Below are 19040 nucleotides of genomic sequence, written 5' to 3'. Positions count from 1 at the left end.
ACCCTCACAACATTCAAGAAGCATTTACATGAGCCCTTGAAACGCCATAGCATACAAGGCTACGGACCAAGTGCTGGAAAATGGGATTAGAATAGACCGGGCTTGATGGCCGGCGTGGACACGATGGGCCGAAGGGCCTCTTTCTGTGTTGTATAACTATGACTGGTTCTGATGTTCCCATTAATAGGATTTTTTTTTAAAAGGACTTTTTGCTCTAGTGGTCAGGAAGGATTGTTATCATTGTCCCTTTTTTGATTTTAGATCTGCTAAACAAGATGTTGATGATGAATACAGCATGCGAGCAGGAATGAAAGGGTCCCAGTCGTATTATGCAGTGGCTCATGCAGTCACAGAGAGGGTAGAGAAACAATCCACTTTTCTGATCAATGGATCACTTAAGTATTACCAGGTAAGCAGAGGTGAAAATACTCTAATTATGTATGAATAGTTCCAACACACAATTATGTTGGAAGTTTTTGATCTCCAATTACAATGAATCCCGTTTTCTTTTTCAAGCATTTAAAGAATTAATACATAATTTATAACCAATATACATTCCTTTTTAAGGTACAAAAACCCCCACAAGAAAAGTGGTCAAGAGAAGTTAAAGATGGTATTAGATCAAAGGAAGAGGCTTATAATGTTGCCAAAAAGAGTAGTAGGCCTGAGGATTGGAAGGATTTTAGAATTCAGCAAAGGGTGACCAAGAAATTGATAAGGACAGAGGAAAAAAGAATGAGTAAATTAGCAAGAGACATAAAAACAAATTGTTAACGTTTCTATAGGAATGTGAATAGGAAGAGATTAGTGAAAGTAAACGTGGGCCCATTAGAGGCAGAGACCGAAGAAATTATAATGGGTAATAATGGCAGAGACATTAAACAAATACTTTGTATCTGTCTTCACAGTAGAAGACACAAAAAACATTCCGGAAATAATGGGGAACCAAGGGTCTAGAGAGAATGAGGAACTTCAAGAAATCAGTATAAGTAAAGATATAGTATTGGAGAAATTAATGGGACTCAATGGTGACAAATCCCCTGGACCTGACAAGCTGCAGAGAGAGTGAATGCATCTTCCAGAATTCCCTAGATTCTAGAACAGTCCCCAAGGATTGGAAGGTAGCAAACATAACCCTGCTATTTAAGAAAGGAGGAAGAGAAAAAACGGGGAACTATAAGCCAGTTAGCCTGACATCAGCAGTAGGCAAAATGCTAGAATCTATTATTAGGGATGTGGTAACAGGGCACTAAGAAAATCCTAATATGATTAGGCAGAGTCAACATGGTTTTATGGTACCGTGGCTGCATTGTGTACCCTCTACAAGATGCACTGCAGCAACTTGCCACGCCTTCTTCGGCAGCACCTCCCAAACCCCGACCTCTTCCACCTACAAGGACAAGGGCAGCAGGCGCATGGGAACACCACCACCTCCAAGTCACACGCCATCCTGACTTAGAAGTATATTGCCGATCCTTCATCATCGCTGGGTCAAGATCCTGGAACTCCCTACCTAACAGTACTGTGGGAGTGCCTTCACCACATGGACTGCAGCGGTTCAAGAAGGCGGCTCACCACCACCTTCTCGAGGGCAACTAGGGATGGGCAATAAATGCCCAGGTCCTATGAACGAATTTTTAAAAAAAATTGTGTTTGACAAATCTTAGTTTTTTGAAGATGTAACTACAGGAAACTTTCTGGTATCCGGCATTGACGGGACCGAGCTGGTGCCGTACCATCAAAACTGCCATAGAAACCAGCGCTAATGTTAAAATATACGGAGCTTTTGAGCTCCGTGTGAATCAACAAACCCTGCTTCAAAACAGTCGGCCGCAGCTTAAAAGCATCTCTGTAGCTAAGCAACAGCTTCAGCTAGACCTTGCAGAGCCTGACTGGGGGGAAAAAAAGCAACGAGAAGTAAAAAAAAACTTGGAGGAAACAGCTCCTGAATTTTGCCGGTAGATAGAGCTTTCCGGACATTTACGAAAGTTTCCTGTAGTAGGATGGATAAGGGGGAACCAGTGGATGTCGTGTATTTGGATTTTCAAAAAGCATTTGATAAGCTGCCACACAAGAGGTTATTACACAAAATTAGGACTCATGGTATTGGGAATAATATATTGGCATGGATTGAGAATTGGTTAATGGATAGCAAACGGAGAGTAGGAATAAACGGGACTTTTTCAGGTTGGCAGGCTGTAACTAGCGGGATACCACAAGGATCAGTGTTTGGGCCTCAGTTATTTACAATCTATATTTATGACTTGGATGAAGGCGTATCCAAGTTTGCTGCTGATACAAAGTTAGGCGGGAAAGTAAGCTGTGAGGAAGACACAAAGAGGCTGCAGAGAGATATAGACAGATTGACTGGTGGGCAAGAACATGGCAAATGGAATACAATGTGGGGAAGTGAAGTTACCCACGTTGGTAGGAAAAACAAAAAAACTATTTTTTCAAATGTGAGAGACTGGGAAATGTTTGCACATGAATCACAGAAAGTTAACATTCAGGTACAGCAAGCAATTAGGAAAGCAAATGGTATGTTAGCTTTTGTTACAAAGGGGTTAGAGTATAAGAGTAAAGAAGTCTTACTTTATACAGGACATTGGTGAGGCCACACCTGGAGTACTGTGTATAGTTCTGGTCTCCTTACCTAAGGAAAGACATACTTGCCTTAGAGGGAGTGCAGCAAAGGTTCACTAGACTGGCTCCTAGAATGAGGGGAGAGATTGAGTAGACTAGGCCTATATTCCCTAGAGTTTAGAAGAATGAGAGGTGATCTAATTGAAACATAAAATTCTTAAGGGGCTTGACCGGGTTAAGGCTGGGAAAATGTTTCCCCTGGCTGGGGAATCTAGAACACGGGGTCACAGTCACAGAATAAGGGGTAGGCCATGAGATGAGGAGAAATTTCTTCACTCAACGGGTTGTGAATCTTTGGAATTCTCTACCCCAGAGAGCTGTGGATGCTCAGTCGTTCAGTATATTCAGAGGTTGATAAATTTTGGGGAATTAAGGGATATGGGGATAGTGCGGGAAGATGGAGTTGAGGTAAAAGATCAGCCATGATCTTGTTGAGTGGTGGAGCAGGCTCGAAGGGCCAAATGGCCTACTCCAGCTCCTATTTCTTATGTTCTTAAATTATACTTGGATTACCGTGACAAATGAAGCCAGGTAAATAAAAAGAATGGAGCTCCGCAACATATATTCTGCTGCTAGTGACCCTCACTAGAAATTGGATGTTTGAGAAAAGGGATAATGACCCCCCAGGCTTGCATAACCTGTCGGCACTCATTGTTTAGGCTAACACGTGAACAATAACCATTTGAGCAAGACCCAAGAGGTTACTGTACAAGTCACATAACTGTGATGCAACAAAAATCAGCATTGTCAGGGAGGTGAAAATTGAGGAAAAAGTCATCTGTACATAGTATTATTTACTCCAGTACTGTGCACACCTCCTATTTTACTTACAATAAATATACATCATTACAATATTGTTTTGCAGCTTAGAATTAGCCAGTTTTCTGGATCCTATTAAAAATTTTTGAACCTAAATGATAAAAGAATGGAATTTAATAATGGTTAAGAATGCAAAACCCATGCTTTTGATGAGATTTGTCCATTCTTAACTTACCTACAGAATGTCTGTCCTTATTCAAGTGAAAGTGGAATTGCAATACCTACTTATCATTATATCTTGATTCAGCTTATCATGGATTGACATTGCGATGGTCACAAAAGTCTGCAGCCCTTAAATGTCGTGCAAATAGTGGTTGAAAGAGGTTATGGACTGCAACCCCCGGGGGCTGGGAGAGAGAGAGACGCTCAGAAGTTTTGAGTCGGGGGAGGTTGGGGGGAAATTTCATCCCATTTCATCTACATATTAAATTTGGTTTAAAGCAAATGCTCAAATTCTAGATGTCTGAGAAGCAAACTGCAGTTTTGCAAAGTTGTGTTGGTTAAGGCCCGCAAAAAAAACCTGGCAGGTATAAATCTCTTTTATGCCAATCTATAAGTAAATACTTGGGCAAAATCCATGTGCTATTGATCACAAGCCACTTGTAAACATAGCTATGGACATGAGTAGAAGTATAATATATCTGATTTAAAGTTGAAATGTTAACTTACAATTTAAAAAAAAAAAAAAAGAAAATGTAGTTGCATCCCACGTGCTATATAAAATACGCTTTCTTCTACTGCAACCTTTAGGTTCAAGGACTAGAGTGGCTGGTTTCTCTTTACAATAACAATCTGAATGGAATTCTGGCTGATGAGATGGGACTTGGAAAGACGATCCAGACTATTGGGCTCATTACTTACCTGATGGAACACAAGAGGCTCAACGGACCCTATCTCATTATTGTACCCCTCTCGTAAGTCTGCTAAAATTATTGTGCTTTAGACCTTTTATTTTGTGCAAGTGTAAGCTGATTCATACTTTGGATCAATTTGTCAGGAGTTGTGCTTGAGTATTTGTGACCTACTTTCAGCTAGTTCCAGCTTTTGGTCACCTGCCCTAATTTATCCTTATGTGGATCGGTGTCAATTTTTTTTGTCTTAAAATACTCCTGTGCAGCGCCTTGGGACGTTTTACTACGTTAAAGGCGCTATATAAATACAAATTGTTGTTGTAGTTTTCTTTTTCCCTGCCTAGGAAAAATGGGCCACCAAATCTATACACATAACTAGTGGGTATTATATAAAAATCCAAGATGCTATTATTTATTTATCTGCCTGTACTCGCACTTCTGTGGAATTATGTATTTGAATCCTTAGCTTTCTGTATTCATGCACATCCTTCACTGTCTTTCCATGGAGTGTTTCCATTCCATGTTCTACCTCCTAAAATGTATTACCTGATATTTCTCCACATTAAATTACATCTGCCCATTCCATGAATCTGTGTGTGTCCTCCTTAAGTCTTTTGCAGTTCTGCTTGGTGTTTGCCAAGCACCCTACATTTGAAATCATGCTCCCTTTGTCCTAGACAACATCATCTGTAAGTACCAAACCTAGCAGTGACCCCAGACACACACCACTTCCAACTTTTCTTTAATCCAAGCAACAACCTTCAGCCCTAACCCCTTGTACCCTCTCCATCACCTAACTTTTTATCCATGCTGCTACATTTCCTCTTAAACCACATGCTTGAATTTTTGTTATTACTCTCATATAAAACATCTTATTGAAAATCCATATATATGACATTTACTGCATTCCTTGTGTGTGCTTAATTGGCCACTTCTAAATTGGTCACTTCTAAATTTGTCAATCGTGATTTTCTTTCAGCAAATACATTCTGGCTGCCCTAGATTTAAGCCATGCATTTCTAAATGTTCACTGATTTTATTTTGTATTGTGCATTTTGCCTACAACTGATATTGGACTAATTAGTCTATAATTATCTGGCTTGTCATTCTCTCTTCTTGAACAGAGGAGCTACAGAGGCCTGGCACACTTTGTATATCTAAGAATTGAAAAATTGTGGACATGACCTCGACTCTTGAAGGAAGTTAGAGGGGAGATAGTAAAGATTTATACCATCACTGCTCGGTGACTTATCCACTTGGAATTCTGCCAATTTTCTCAGCACCAATTCCCTTTCTACAGTTCCCTCTAACAATTGTTCCATATCCTCCTCCTAGTGCACTTACATATGAAAATGATGGACAGGAAAAGACCAGCTGGTCCATTGAGTGTGTCCCACACAGTCGTGATGTCATAAGAATCACGATTCACAACATCCCCCACCCAGTAACAGCCATGGAATTTGCTGGGAGAGCGGGGGGGAAATTGAAAAACCCAAGGCCAATTTAGGAAAAAAAAATTCCTCTCTAACCCCTTTGCAACCAGAACAAGCCCAGGACACCAAATTGACCATGATTTATATTACCTAGTATCTCGCCTACCTTTTTTTTAAGCTGGGTATCGTTCTTGTGGCCCTCCTCTGATCCTTTTCCAAAGCCTCTATCAGCCACTATGTCAGGGGTCCAAAGCTGGACACATTCTCTTTTCCACCACGTATGAAAGCTGATGCAAAATATTGGTCATATCTTCATCCATCACAACTAGGCCTTTCTGGTGCAGAGTGACTGTTGGTAAACCATTTAACTGGTGTAACTAGAGGGATTGATTTAATTTAAATCCAATTAATTAAAGGGGATACTAGCAATTAAAATCGGGCAGAGGGTGTCCATAACTAACAATAAAACATTTTTTTTTTAATTAATTACATAGAATGGAGCGGGTGATGTGTTACTGTTGCAAGATGTGGGAGCCGGTGAACCCCATTGAGGCTCACGGTGATTACGTCTGTGACAAGTGTCTGCTGCTACAGGAACTCCAGCTCCGTGTTGATGAGCTGGAGTCTGAGCTTCAGACACTGCGACACATCAGGGAGGGGGAGAAGTACCTGGACTCTGTGTATCAGAAGGTGGTCACACCTATGAAGTTAATTAATTCAGATGTAGCCCATGGCCAGGGACAGGACGGTGTGACTACGAGTGAGGCAGGTACGGGGATCCAGGAGGTAGAGCTGGAGGAGCCGCAGCCCTTGCTCTTGACCAACAGGTTCGAGGTTCTTACTCCCTGTGGGGACGGGAGCAGGGACTGCAGGGAGGATGAGCAACCTGGCCACAGCACCGTGGAACGGGGGGGCCATTCAAGAGGGGGGGGAGTAAATAGAAATGTTGTAGTGGTAGGGGATAGTATTATTAGGGGGATAGATAGAGTTCTCTGCAGCCGAGAGCGAGAGTCCCGAAGGCTGTGTTGCCTACCCGGTGCCAGGGTTAAGGACATCTCCTCTGGGCTGGAAAGAAACTTGCAGTGGGAGGGGGTAGATCCAATTGTCGTGGTCCATGTTGGTACAAACGACGTAGATAGGACTAGGAAGCCGGTTCTGTTAAAGGAGTATGAGCAGCTAGGGGTCAAATTAAAAAACAGAACCTCAAGGGTAATGATTATTACCTGAGCCACGAGCGAATTTGGCTAGGACAAATAAAATTAGAGAGCTAAATGCGTGGCTCAAAGACTGGTGTGGGAGAAATGGGTTTTGCTTCCTGGGACACTGGCACCAGTACTGGGGCAGGAGGGAGCTGTTCCGTTGGGACGGGCTTCACTTGGCCAGTGCTGGGACTAGAGTCCTGGCGGATCATATAACTAGGGCTGTAGAGAGGGCTTTAAACTAACTAGTGGGGGGGAGGTTACTAGAGAGCAAATAATAAAAATGACAACAGAGAAGGTCATAGACTTAGGTAGCAGTGGGGAAATTAAAAACCAGAGCGTGTCAGGAAGGGGCAGAAGGTATGAAGGTAAAGTAATAAAAAGGGCAAAAGCAGGAACTAAGTGTCACAAAACATATTTGAAAGTTGTCTATCTGCACGTAGCATTCGTAACAAAATAGACGAGTTAATGGCACAAATAACTACATATGGGTATGATCTTGTGGCCATTACAGAAACATGGCTGCAGGGTGACAATGCCTGAGAATTAAACATACCAGGTTATTTAACGATCAGGAAGGAAGGGGAGGTGGGGTGGCTATGTTAATAAAGGAAGGAATCACTGTAATACAGATAAATGATATTGGGTCAAAAGATCAGGATAATGAAACAGTTTGGGTGGAGGTAAGGAATAATAAGGGGAAAAAACAATAGTGGGTGTAGTCTATAGGCCTCCGAACAGTTGCAACTCTGTTGGACGGAGTATCAATCAGGAAATAGTTGAGGCTTGTAATAAAGGGAGCATCTATAATTATGGGGGATTTTAACTATCATATTAATTGGACAAATCAAATTGGGCAGGGCTGCCTTGAGGATGAGTTCATTGAGTGTATTAGGGATGGGTTTCTTGAGCAGTATGTAACTGAACCGACCAGGGGGCAAGCAACCTTAGATCTGGTCCTGTGTAACGAGACAGGATTAATTAAAAATGTCCTAGTAAAGGATCCCCTTGGAATGAGTGACCATAACATGGATGAATTCCATATTCAATTAGAGGGTGAGAAGGTTGGATCTCAAACAAGCGTGCAAAGCTTGAATAAAGGAGACTATGAAGGTATGAGAGCGGAATTGAGTAGAGTGGATTGGGAAAATAGATTAAAGGGTAAGATGATACATGATCAGTGGTGTACATTTAAGGAGTTATTTTACAACTTCCAAAAAATATATATTCCACTGAGAAGAAAAGGGTGTAAAAGAAAAGACAGCCATCCGTGGCTAAGTAAAGAAATTAAGGATAATATTTGACTAAAAACAAGGGCATATAAGGTAGCCAAATCTAGTGGGAGGATAGAGGATTGGGAAAACTTTAAAAGACAGCAAAAAATAACAAAAAGATTGATTAAGAAAGGGAAGATAGATTATGAAAGTAAATTAGCAAAAAATATAAAAACAGATAGTAAGAGTTTTTATAGTTATATAAAAAGAAAAAGGGTGGCTAAAGTAAATGTTGGTCCCTTAGAGGATGAGACCGGGAAATTAATGCTGGGAAATATGGAGATGGCAAAAACACTGAATGAGTATTTTGTATCGGTCTCTACAGTAGAGGACACTAAGAATATCCCAACACTGGACAAACAGGGGGCTATAGGGGGGGAGGAGCTAAACACGATCAAAATCACTAAGGAAGTGGTACTCGGTAAAATAATGGGATTCAAGGCAGATAAATCACCTGCACCTGATGGCTTACATCCTAGGGTCTTGAGGGAAGTGGTGGTAGGGATTGTGGATGCATTGGTAATAATTTTCCAAAACTCCCTGGACTCTGCAAAGGTCCCGGCAGACTGGAAAACTGCTAATGTAACGCCCTTATTTAAAAAGGGCAGTAGACAGAAGGCTGGAAACTATAGACCGGTTAGCCTAACATCTGTGGTAGGTAAAATATTGGAGTCCATTATTAAGGAGACACTAACGGGACATTTGGATAATCATAATTTAATTGGACAAAGTCAGCATGGTTTTATGAAGGGGAAGTCATGTTTGACAAATTTGCTGGAGTTCTTTGAGGAAGTAACATATAGGGTGGATAAAGGGGAACTAGTGGACGTAGTGTATTTAGACTTCCAAAAGGCATTTGACAAGGTGCCACGCAAAAGATTATTGCTTAAGATAAAAAAATCACGGGATTGGGGGTAATATTCTGGCATGGATAGAGGATTGGCTATCTAACAGAAGGCAGAGAGTTGGGATAAATGGTTCATTCTCAGACTGGCAATCAGTAACTAGTGGTGTTCCACAGGGGTCAGTGCTGGGTCCCCAACTCTTTACAATCTATATTAACGATTTGGAGGAGGGGACCGAGTGTAACATATCAAAGTTTACAGATGATACTAAGATGGGAGGGAAAGTAGTGAGTGAGGAGGACATAAAAAACCTGCAAGGGGACATAGACAGGCTAAGTAAGTGGGCAGAGATTTGGCAGATGGAATACAATACTGGAAAGTGTGAGGTTATGCACTTTGGCAGGAAAAATCGTAGAGCAAGTTATTATCTTAATTGCAAGAAACTGGAAAGTACTGAAGTACAAAGGGATCTGGGGGTCCTGGTGCACGAAACTCAAAAGGTTAGTATGCAGGTGCAGCAAGTGATTAAGAAGGCCAATGGAATGTTGGCTTTCATTGCTAGGGGGATAGAATATAAAAATAGGGAGGTATTGCTTCAGTTGTACAAGGTATTGGTGAGACCGCACCTGGAATACTGCATACAGTTTTGGTGTCCATACTTAAGAAAAGACATACTTGCTCTTGAGTCAGTACAAAGAAGGTTCACTCGGTTAATCCCGGGGATGAGGGGATGGACATATGAGGAGAGGTTGAGTAGATTGGGACTCTACTCATTGCCTCTCATTCTTCTGAACTCCAATCTTATTGAAACATATAAGATTGTGAAGGGGTTGGATCGGGTGGATGCAGGGAGGATGTTCCCGATGATGGGTGCAACTAGAACTAGGGGGCATTTTCTTAGAATAAGGGGCTGCTCTTTCAAAACTGAGATGAGGAGGAACTACTTCACCCAGAGGGTGGTAGGTCCATGGAATATGCTGCCCCAAAAAGCTGTAGAAGCTACATCATTACATAAATTTAAAACCGAAATAGACAGTTTCCTAGAAGTAAAGGGAATAAAGGGTTATGGGGAGCGGGCAGGAATTTGGACATGAGTCTAGGTTCGGATCGGTCATGGCCCTGTGGGTAGCGGAGCAGGCCCAGGGGCCGTGTAGCCTGATCCTGCTCCTATTTCGTGTGTCTAATTCTGTTAGATTCAGGAGATGGTTCTGTGATAGTAGATTGGCGGTTCGGATCAGATCAGCCCTGATCTTATTGAATGGCGGAGCAGGCTCGAGGGGCCGATTGGCCTACTCCTGCTCCTATTTCTTATGTAGATTGTCCCCTTTATTCCCTAGCTGTCTTCCTGCATTTTAACAATTTTACTTTTTTAGTATGCTTGTAAACTCCTTGCTGATTTCTGTTGGGTTAATATTTTCAATAGATCCTTAATGTATATCCTCTCCCACTAGTCGTCATGTTGATTTTACATTGTCAGTATGTCACTGGGAGCCTTTTCAGTGTAAAGGAGACTAAATAACATGACCACATCCCGAGTGCTGCCTCTGAAGTTCACACTAAACAAAGACTTCTCTACCTATTGGGACCATAAGCACACTGGTTCTAGATTTTCCTAGTACTGTAGTCGTGATTTCATGCTTGAGCTCTCCCAGTGCCATAATGGCAATATAAAAATGGCATAAGATTAGAATAGTCACACTGCACCTGTGTCAGAAGGTTCTTGATCAAAATTTAAGCATATAATCCAAGCTGATCTTTCAGTTCAGTACAGTACTGAGAGTTTGTTGCATTGTTTGGGGTGTTAACTTTTCAATGTGACATTAAACTTGAGGGCCAGTCTGCCTGTTCTGATGGTACAGATAGGAAAAACAAAAAGATTTGCATTTATGTGGTGGCTTTCATGTTCTCCGAGCGTCCAAAAGTGTTTGAGCCAATAAAATACTTTTTTAAATGTAGTCATGCAATGTAGGAATGTAAAAGATCTCCTGGCACTTTCTTCACGAGGAGAACAGCATTCTTCCGGTGTCCTGACCAACATTCATCTCTCAACAAACATGACCAGAAAACTGATTAATTGGTTATTCATTGCATTTACTGTTTGTGGGACCGTGGTCATTTGCAAATTTGTGGCTGCGCTAATCTACATACCTGGTTGCATGTTGGAAAGTAATTACTTGGATGTGAATGACTTTGGGACATCCTCGCAGATGGAGCCAACCACTGTTGTAATGAAGATCTGTGTGCCAGAGCTAGTTGCTCCCCTGCGTTCTACTACAGCCAACACATTTGAAAGTTAAAGATGAATGCTTTCTGCTGCTCATTTGTGAAAATGTCTCATTTAGGGAAAAGTTTTCTACTAATTCTTGAATAGAAGAAGCTGTATATTTTGAAATTTTTATCAAACAATTTGAGGATGCTGTTTCTGACCCTTGTGTCCTCCTGCAAAATAAATATTGGGAAGCTTTTTAAAAAAATATTTGAACAGATACATTTTACATTAGGAACTCTAGGGCCTTATCTCTGTGAAGGCATACCCCACTTTCTTGACCCACAGTTGCACAGTTCTTTTCCCAAAATTAATATATGAAGCATTCCTTACATGCTGTACCTAACAAATTGATGTATAGCCTTGCAAACTTCGGTCCCTGTAGTGCTGCTATTAGCAGACATATTTAGCTGGTTGCCTTTTTGACTTGCAGCTGTCTTGTATTAAGCATACAGCTGGTTCTTTAATTTTAATCTCATTGTATGTATACACGCTTACTTGCCACTTAAATAAAAAAAAGTATTGTGCACACAGTTTTAATTGAAAATTGGTCAGTTTGAAACATTAATAAAATACAAGCATTTTCAAACTAATAGCTCAGCGTAAAGCTCAAATCCCATGTATATTTATCAGTCCAATTTCCAGTTTTTACATCTCTTTTAGAAGTCAAACCTTACTGTTACTGCACTTTGTGTCTGGTTCAGAATTTGGTGATGTGCCTAATCACATTCAGAACTTGAATATATAATCAAATGGTGTGCATATAATTTTGCAACACCTAGATCCTTGAAACGTTAGAAGAACAATAAATTCATTATCATTGTGACTTCTGATGAGACGTGGCAGATGATTTCAAGCTTGTTTCTAATTTGAACTTTTTGTCATATTTAAGAATTGAATAGTTGTGTTTAGGAAGTAATGATAAGTGAGACTTTTTTCCCTCCCATTTAGAACTTTGTCCAACTGGGTATATGAGTTTGATAAGTGGGCCCCATCTGTTGTGAAGATTTCTTACAAGGTTAGTTTTTTTTTGTCTAGTATAGAATAAGTACTGTAATTTTCCTGTTGCTTGCCGTTTTAGTACAAGTTTTATGCAGTCATTTTCTTCTAAGTTAATTCTATAGTGTGATTTTGCATTTTCAGATGAATATTAAATGCTCCTTTTTAGATCCAAGTAAAAATGAGCGAATTGGAGAGAAGTGAAAGAAAAATGAAGAGCTGCATGGCAATACACAATTTATTCTGTATTTTAAGAGCAGAAATGTTGTGCACTAGTATTGTTTCAACCTACCAATCAGTCTGCAATAACACACGGGTGGGATGTCATTGTGGGCAGCAGTGAATGAATGACTCTTGCTTACACATGATTGGGCTAGATATACCATATGATTGTGTTAAAAGTGCAATGTAAGGTATTGTTCCTGTGATTGGTAGCTTTAGTATTTTTACACAAAGTTAACTGGTTAATTAACTTGTGTATTTATCACTAATTTGGAGTTCAGTCTCAGTATATTTTGCGTAATAATTTCTGGCATTTTTGCATTTATTAAAGAGAAGAAAGTGCCCATGTTTAGACAAGCTGCAGGCTTTGGAATATAAGTAAATAGTATGAAGAATGGAAGAGAAACTATGCACAAACATTCCTTGTGCACAGTGCCACATATTGGTGCATTCTACTCGGCTACTTTTGCCACAGTGACTGCTTGTAGATTTTTTTTTTTGTACTTCACTTCTAACTGAACTTTTCAAGTATTGGGCTGACCTATTTGTCAAGATGTGTTTTTTTTTAATTTAATAATTAAAACCGTAAAAACTGGAATTCACATTTGTTTGAACAATGCAGTCATTCGAGAATGGCATATTTAAAAACTAATAAATTATCCGTTAGTGTTTTTTTAAAAATTTTGCAGTGAACAGGTTGAGCCTTGGCATGGCATTGGGAAGAAACCCTACTGATAAGTGTGGGCTGAACTACAATGAGTAAACCTAATGGAACAGTTTAACTGGAAAGTTGTATCTAAAGCTTTCTTTAGAAACAATCAATGCATTTTTTTTCTAAGGAAACCAATTCGTGCAAGATAACTTAGTATTGCTGCAGCTGGAAATATGTTGTGTTTTTGCACTAACTGCAGAGTTTCTGTGAATTTATATAAATTTGACAGCTTATAGTAGAAAGATTGGTAAATACTTGCTGGTGTGTTATGGTAACGTAACTCTCATTATGTCCAAGGGTACACCAGCTCTCCGCCGGTCATTTATTCCGCAGCTGCGCAGTGGAAAATTCAATGTTCTTTTAACCACATATGAATACATCATTAAGGACAAACATGTGCTTGCTAAGGTAAGACATATTTCTACATATTTGGCAAACTTTATTCACCAGATTTGATTTAGTTTTTAGTTTGGTAGGGTATCTTAAGCTATTTTTGGGTATGGTAGTGATTGTCAGATTAAGAGAAAATAACCTTAATTCTACATTTTTATCAACTTTAACATTAGTTCTCTTTGATAGGTGATAAGATCCCAAACTTAAATCAGTTTTAGAATTGTATGCACCATTTACTAGAAAATTCAAGTGAAGAAATGAAGAATAAGGGTTCCTAACAAAACTTATTTAATTTAATTACTTGATTGGTTGTAAGAAGAAAAATAAGAATAACTAGATTAAGATTTTGCCAGTGAGTGCTGCAAGTGTATTCCTTTATTGTACTGTTTTTAGTTTTTCTCCAGACATTCTCAGTAGCATAATTCATCCTTTTGTAGGATTTATGTGGCAGATGTTTTGATTCACCAGATGTTCTCTCTATTTTGCAGCTTCGATGGAAATACATGATTGTAGATGAGGGTCATCGTATGAAGAATCACCATTGTAAGCTGACCCAGGTGTTGAACACTCACTATGTTGCACCTCGTCGGGTCCTCTTGACCGGGACACCACTGCAGAACAAACTTCCTGAACTCTGGGCCCTTCTCAACTTTCTTTTACCTACTATCTTCAAAAGTTGCAGCACCTTTGAACAGTGGTTTAATGCTCCATTTGCCATGACTGGAGAAAGGGTAAAGATCATGCCACTAGTGTTTTACAGTTGGATTTAAAGTTTTAAAAAAAATAGCTTTAAGGAACATAAACATCCAAAAAAAGATTGTTTTATTATACTGCATGCACATAATTTATCCATATAAACTTTTTTTATTTTCTGAAAAAAACTGCACAACTGTGTAAGTGGTGTGATTTTTCTCTGCATTGGAATATTGCTATATGATTCCAGAGACAGATAGAAACCTTTTTGCTGTTTTGAAATCAATTGCTACGGTAATAACATTTTTACTGCACTTCAGTTTCTGAAGTGAAAAGTGGGGAAATGGGGTGGGATATAGTAATGATTGGTCAAATGAACTTACTCAAGCGTTCGTCACACTGTCTTCAGTTTAATAAACTTTTTAAATAAGTACATGTCTGCTATGTTTATGGGATTAAAAATGAGGAAGTTTAATAAAATCACTTAAAAAAGGCAGCAATTTAATTGTGGAAGAAACGAGGAACTCTCAATCAGAATGATCTGAATCATGAAATTCTTTCAAGCAGAGGGTGGATAGAATCAGAATTTGGCAGGTCTTTTAACACACACTTTTTCTTTCCTCGCCTTCCCTGAAAGTGCTGAATCTTGGTTGAATACGATTCTACAGATGCCGGCAGCCCTCCGGTACCTCACTCAACTAATCATGTAAGAGTCCAGTTAGCATTGGGGTATTTGACTATGGGGAAACAAAGCTGAATCTGATCCTGTTTCATCCAATATCCACAGAGGGGATAGCCATTTAGAAATAGGAAACTTTGCTGATTTTTTGTTTTACATACCTCCCCTTTCTCCACCCAAGGCTAGGGTGCTGAAACTAATACAGTATCCCAGCTGAGATCAGCTAACTGAGCAAAGACTTGGGACCTTCTGGTCTGTGTTCTTACTGCACTGTGCAGTGCATTTATCTAAACAAAAATGAAAGATTGAGCGCAGAAAATTTTTTGTTAACTTTCATACACACATACATTTTCTTGAATGAAGGGAGTGCTCTGTTCATAGCAACAAAAAAAATTTTTGTTTACAAAAATATGAATAAACTTTATAGATTAGGCAATTGCTTCTCTTTTCTCTCCCACCCTGAAATTTTTATAATATAATGCAACATAGTACCTAATTTCATGGTGTCCCATTCAACAGGGTGATGTGCAATTTTTTTTAATGATTTTTTTCTTTTCCCCAGATGGAAGAAACTAGGATGTGCTTTGTAAAAGATTCTTTAAAATTATATTTACCACACTCTTAAGGAGGACAAGTAACCCAAATTTATGTTTGTTTGTTTTATAGGTAGACCTAAATGAGGAGGAAACGATCCTGATCATTCGTCGTCTTCACAAGGTGCTGCGACCTTTCCTTCTGAGAAGGCTGAAAAAAGAAGTGGAATCCCAGTTACCAGAAAAGGTTGTAAAATTTTCTGTAGAAGTTTGGCGAAACAGAGAATTGGTCATTTATAAGTGAATCTTTTACACCTGTATTGGCACCTTTTCCTTTTTACAAGAATAACTCATTATATAATTGAAAATAGCTTTAACAATGGAGCTTTTACAAGGTTGCAGTCATAAGTTTTGTTTACAATTCACCTCCTAATTTGTCCTTGCAGACTACTGCCCCACCTTCAACCTCCCTTTCCTCCAAAGTTCTTGACCACGTCCCTTCCCAAATGCTGCTAATCTTTCTCACAACTCCATGTTTGAACATAGGAACAGGAGTAGGCCATTCAGCCCCTCAAGCCTATTCCGCCATTCAATTAGATCATGGCTAATCTGTATCGCAATTCTATCTGCCAGCCTTGGTTCCGTAACGCTTGATACCCTTGCCTAACAAAAATCTATCAATCTCAGTGTTGAAATTTTCAAATGACCTAGCCTCAACAGCTTTTTGGGGGAGTGAGTTCCAGATTTCCACCATGTGTGAAGAAGTGCTTTCTGACCTCACCCCTTGAATGGCCTAGTTCTAATTTTAAGGTTATGCCCCCCCACCAGAGGAAATAGTTTCTATCTATCCTATCAACTCCTTTTGATCATATCAAACATCTAAATTAGATCGTGGGAATGCAACCTGTCCTCATAATTTAACCCTTTTAGTCCCGGTATCATTCTGGTGAATCTGCGCTGCACCCCATCCAAGGCCAATCTAGCCTTCCTGAGGTGGGGTACCCAGAACTGAATGCAGTACTCCAGCTGGGATCCAACCAGAGCTCTGTACAGTTGTAACATAACTTCCACCCCTTTATATTCCAACACGCCCTGCCACAGCACTGAAAAACGGGCCTCATCAAAATCGCAAATGGCATCATCTGTACTGTGACTGATGCACTATCCCTCCTCACCCTACTTGAGCTTTTCCAGCCTTTGACATGATTGGCCACACCAACCTCCTCCCAGTTTCTCCTCTGCTTTGTTAAGCTCAGTGGGGCTGTCCTCGCTTGGTTCCACTCTTATCTATCCAATCGTAGCCACAGCATCTCCAGTAATGGTTTCTCTTTCTGCCCCTGCACAGTTATCTCTGGTGTCCCACAAGGATCTATCTTGCCCCTTCCTCTTCCTCTTCTACGTGCGGCCCCTTGGCATCAATATCCATAAACATTGGGTCAGGCTCCACACATACGCTGACAGCACCCAGCTCTACCTCTCCACCTCCTCTCTGGACCTCTCCACTGCCTTTGTAGTATCAGACTGTTTCTCCAATATCCAATCGTGGATGAGCCACAATTTCCTCCAGTTAAACATTGGGAATATCAAACCCACCATTTTCAGCTTCCGCCACAAACTCTGTACCCTCGCCAGTTGCCACCAATTCCACCCCCCTCCCTGGCCACTGCCTTTGGTAGAACCAGACTGTTTGCAGCATTTGCATCCTATTTGACACTGTGCTGAGCTCATGCCCATATACTCTCCATTATAAAGACTGCCTGTTTCCACCTCAAGCGTTGCCCACCTCTGCTGCTGAAACTCTCAGCCATGGTCTTGTCACCTCCAGGCTTAATTATTCCAGTGCTCTCCTTGCTGGCCTTCCATCCTCCATCAGCTTCAGTTCATCCTAAACTATGCAGCCGGTATCCTATCCCTAATCATAGAATGGTTACAGCACAGAAGGAGGCCATCTGTCCCATCGAGCTCGTGCCGACTCTCTGCAAGAGTCCATCACTCTCCTCACTGTTTACTATACTTCCAAGTTTTGTGTCATCTGCAAATTTTGAAATTGTATCCTGTACACCCAAGTCCAAGTCATTAATATATATCACGAAAAGCAGTGGTCCTAGTACCGACCCCTGGGGAATGCCACTGTGTACCTTTCTCTAGTCCGATAAACAATCGTTCACCACTACTCTCTGTTTCCTGTCACTTAGCTAATTTTGTAACCATGCTGCCACTGTCCCTTTTATTCCATGGGCTTCAACTTTGCTGGCAAGCCTATTATGTGGCACTTTATCAAATGCCTTTTGGAAGTCCATGTACACCACATCAACTGCATTGCCCTCATCAACCCTCTCTGTTACCTCATCAAAAAACTCAATCAAGTTACTTAAACACGATTTGCCTTTAACAAATCTGTGCTGGCTTTCCTTAATTAATTCACACTTGTCCAAGTGACTGTTTAATTTTGTCCCGAATTATCGTTTCTAAAAGCTTCCCCGCTACCGAGGTTAAACTGACTGGCCTGTAGTTTCTGGGTTTATCCTTGCACCCTTTTTTGAACAAGGGTGTAACATTTGCAATTCTCTCGTCCTCTTCACCCACTTATCTAAGCAGGATTGGAAGATTATGGCCAGTACCTCTGCAATTTCCACCCTTACCTCACTGGTGATTTATTTACTTTTAAATACAGCCAGCCTTTCTAGTACCTCTATCAATTTTTATCCCAGCCAGTACCTCAACTACCTCCTCTTTAACTATGACTTTGGCAGCATCTTCTTGGTAAAGACAGATGCAAAGTACTCATTTAGTACCTCAGCCATGCCCTCTGCCTTTGTGTGAAGGTCTCCATTTTGGTCCCTAATCGGCCCCACCCTTCCTCTTACTACCTGTTTACTATTTATATGCCTATAGAAGACTTTTGGATTCTCTCTTATGTTAGCTCGCTCACCCATTATCGCTGTCCGAAGCCATTGTTTACGGTCCCCACCACTGACTCCATCCCTCTCCCTAACATCTGTCTGAGGCTGAACCACACTGTTCGCAACCTTGGTGTCATATTTGACCCTGAAATGAGCTTCCGACCAATTATCCGTGGCATAATTAAGACCGCCTATTTCCACCTCTGTAACATCGCCCGTCTCCGCCCTTGCCTCAGCTCATCCATTGCTGAAACCCTCATCCCTGCCTTTGTTACCTCTAGACTTGACTATTCCAACGCACTCCTGGCTGGCCTCCCACATTCTACCCTACGTAAACTTGAGGTGATCCAAAACTCGGCTGCTCGTGTCCTAACTCGCACCAAGTCCCATTCACGCATCACCCCTGTGCTTGCTGACCTACATTGGCTCCCGGTTAAGCAACTCTATTTCAAAATTCTCATCCTTGTTTTCAAATACCCCCCATGGCCTCGGCCCTCCCTATCTCTACAATCTCCTCCAGCCCCACAACCCCCCCGAGATATCTGCACTCCTCTAATTCTGCCCTCTTGAGCATCC

At 40.7% G+C, this 19040-nt stretch overlaps 1 protein-coding gene across 5 annotated transcripts in view; it reads left to right on the top strand.

Annotated features, from left to right (window-relative positions):
• The window catches only part of smarca2 (SWI/SNF related BAF chromatin remodeling complex subunit ATPase 2), a 179628-nt gene that overhangs the window by 86601 nt on the left and 73987 nt on the right, over positions 1-19040 (top strand). For all 5 annotated transcript variants that reach the window (XM_085984253.1, XM_085984274.1, XM_085984260.1 and 2 more), the window contains exons 15-20: positions 262-409; positions 4213-4376; positions 12282-12348; positions 13561-13671; positions 14145-14387; positions 15695-15808. In XM_085984253.1, coding sequence (XP_085840379.1) covers positions 262-409; positions 4213-4376; positions 12282-12348; positions 13561-13671; positions 14145-14387; positions 15695-15808 — 847 coding nt within the window. The remainder of the gene's footprint in view (positions 1-261; positions 410-4212; positions 4377-12281; positions 12349-13560; positions 13672-14144; positions 14388-15694; positions 15809-19040) is intronic.

This window comes from Somniosus microcephalus, chromosome 1, assembly GCF_052327205.1.
Source record: "Somniosus microcephalus isolate GS21.2 chromosome 1, FLI_Smic_1.0, whole genome shotgun sequence".
NCBI classification, from domain to species: domain Eukaryota; kingdom Metazoa; phylum Chordata; class Chondrichthyes; order Squaliformes; family Somniosidae; genus Somniosus; species Somniosus microcephalus.
The sequence above is the reverse complement of the archived record's forward strand: the minus strand, read 5'-3'. Positions and strand labels throughout refer to the sequence as shown.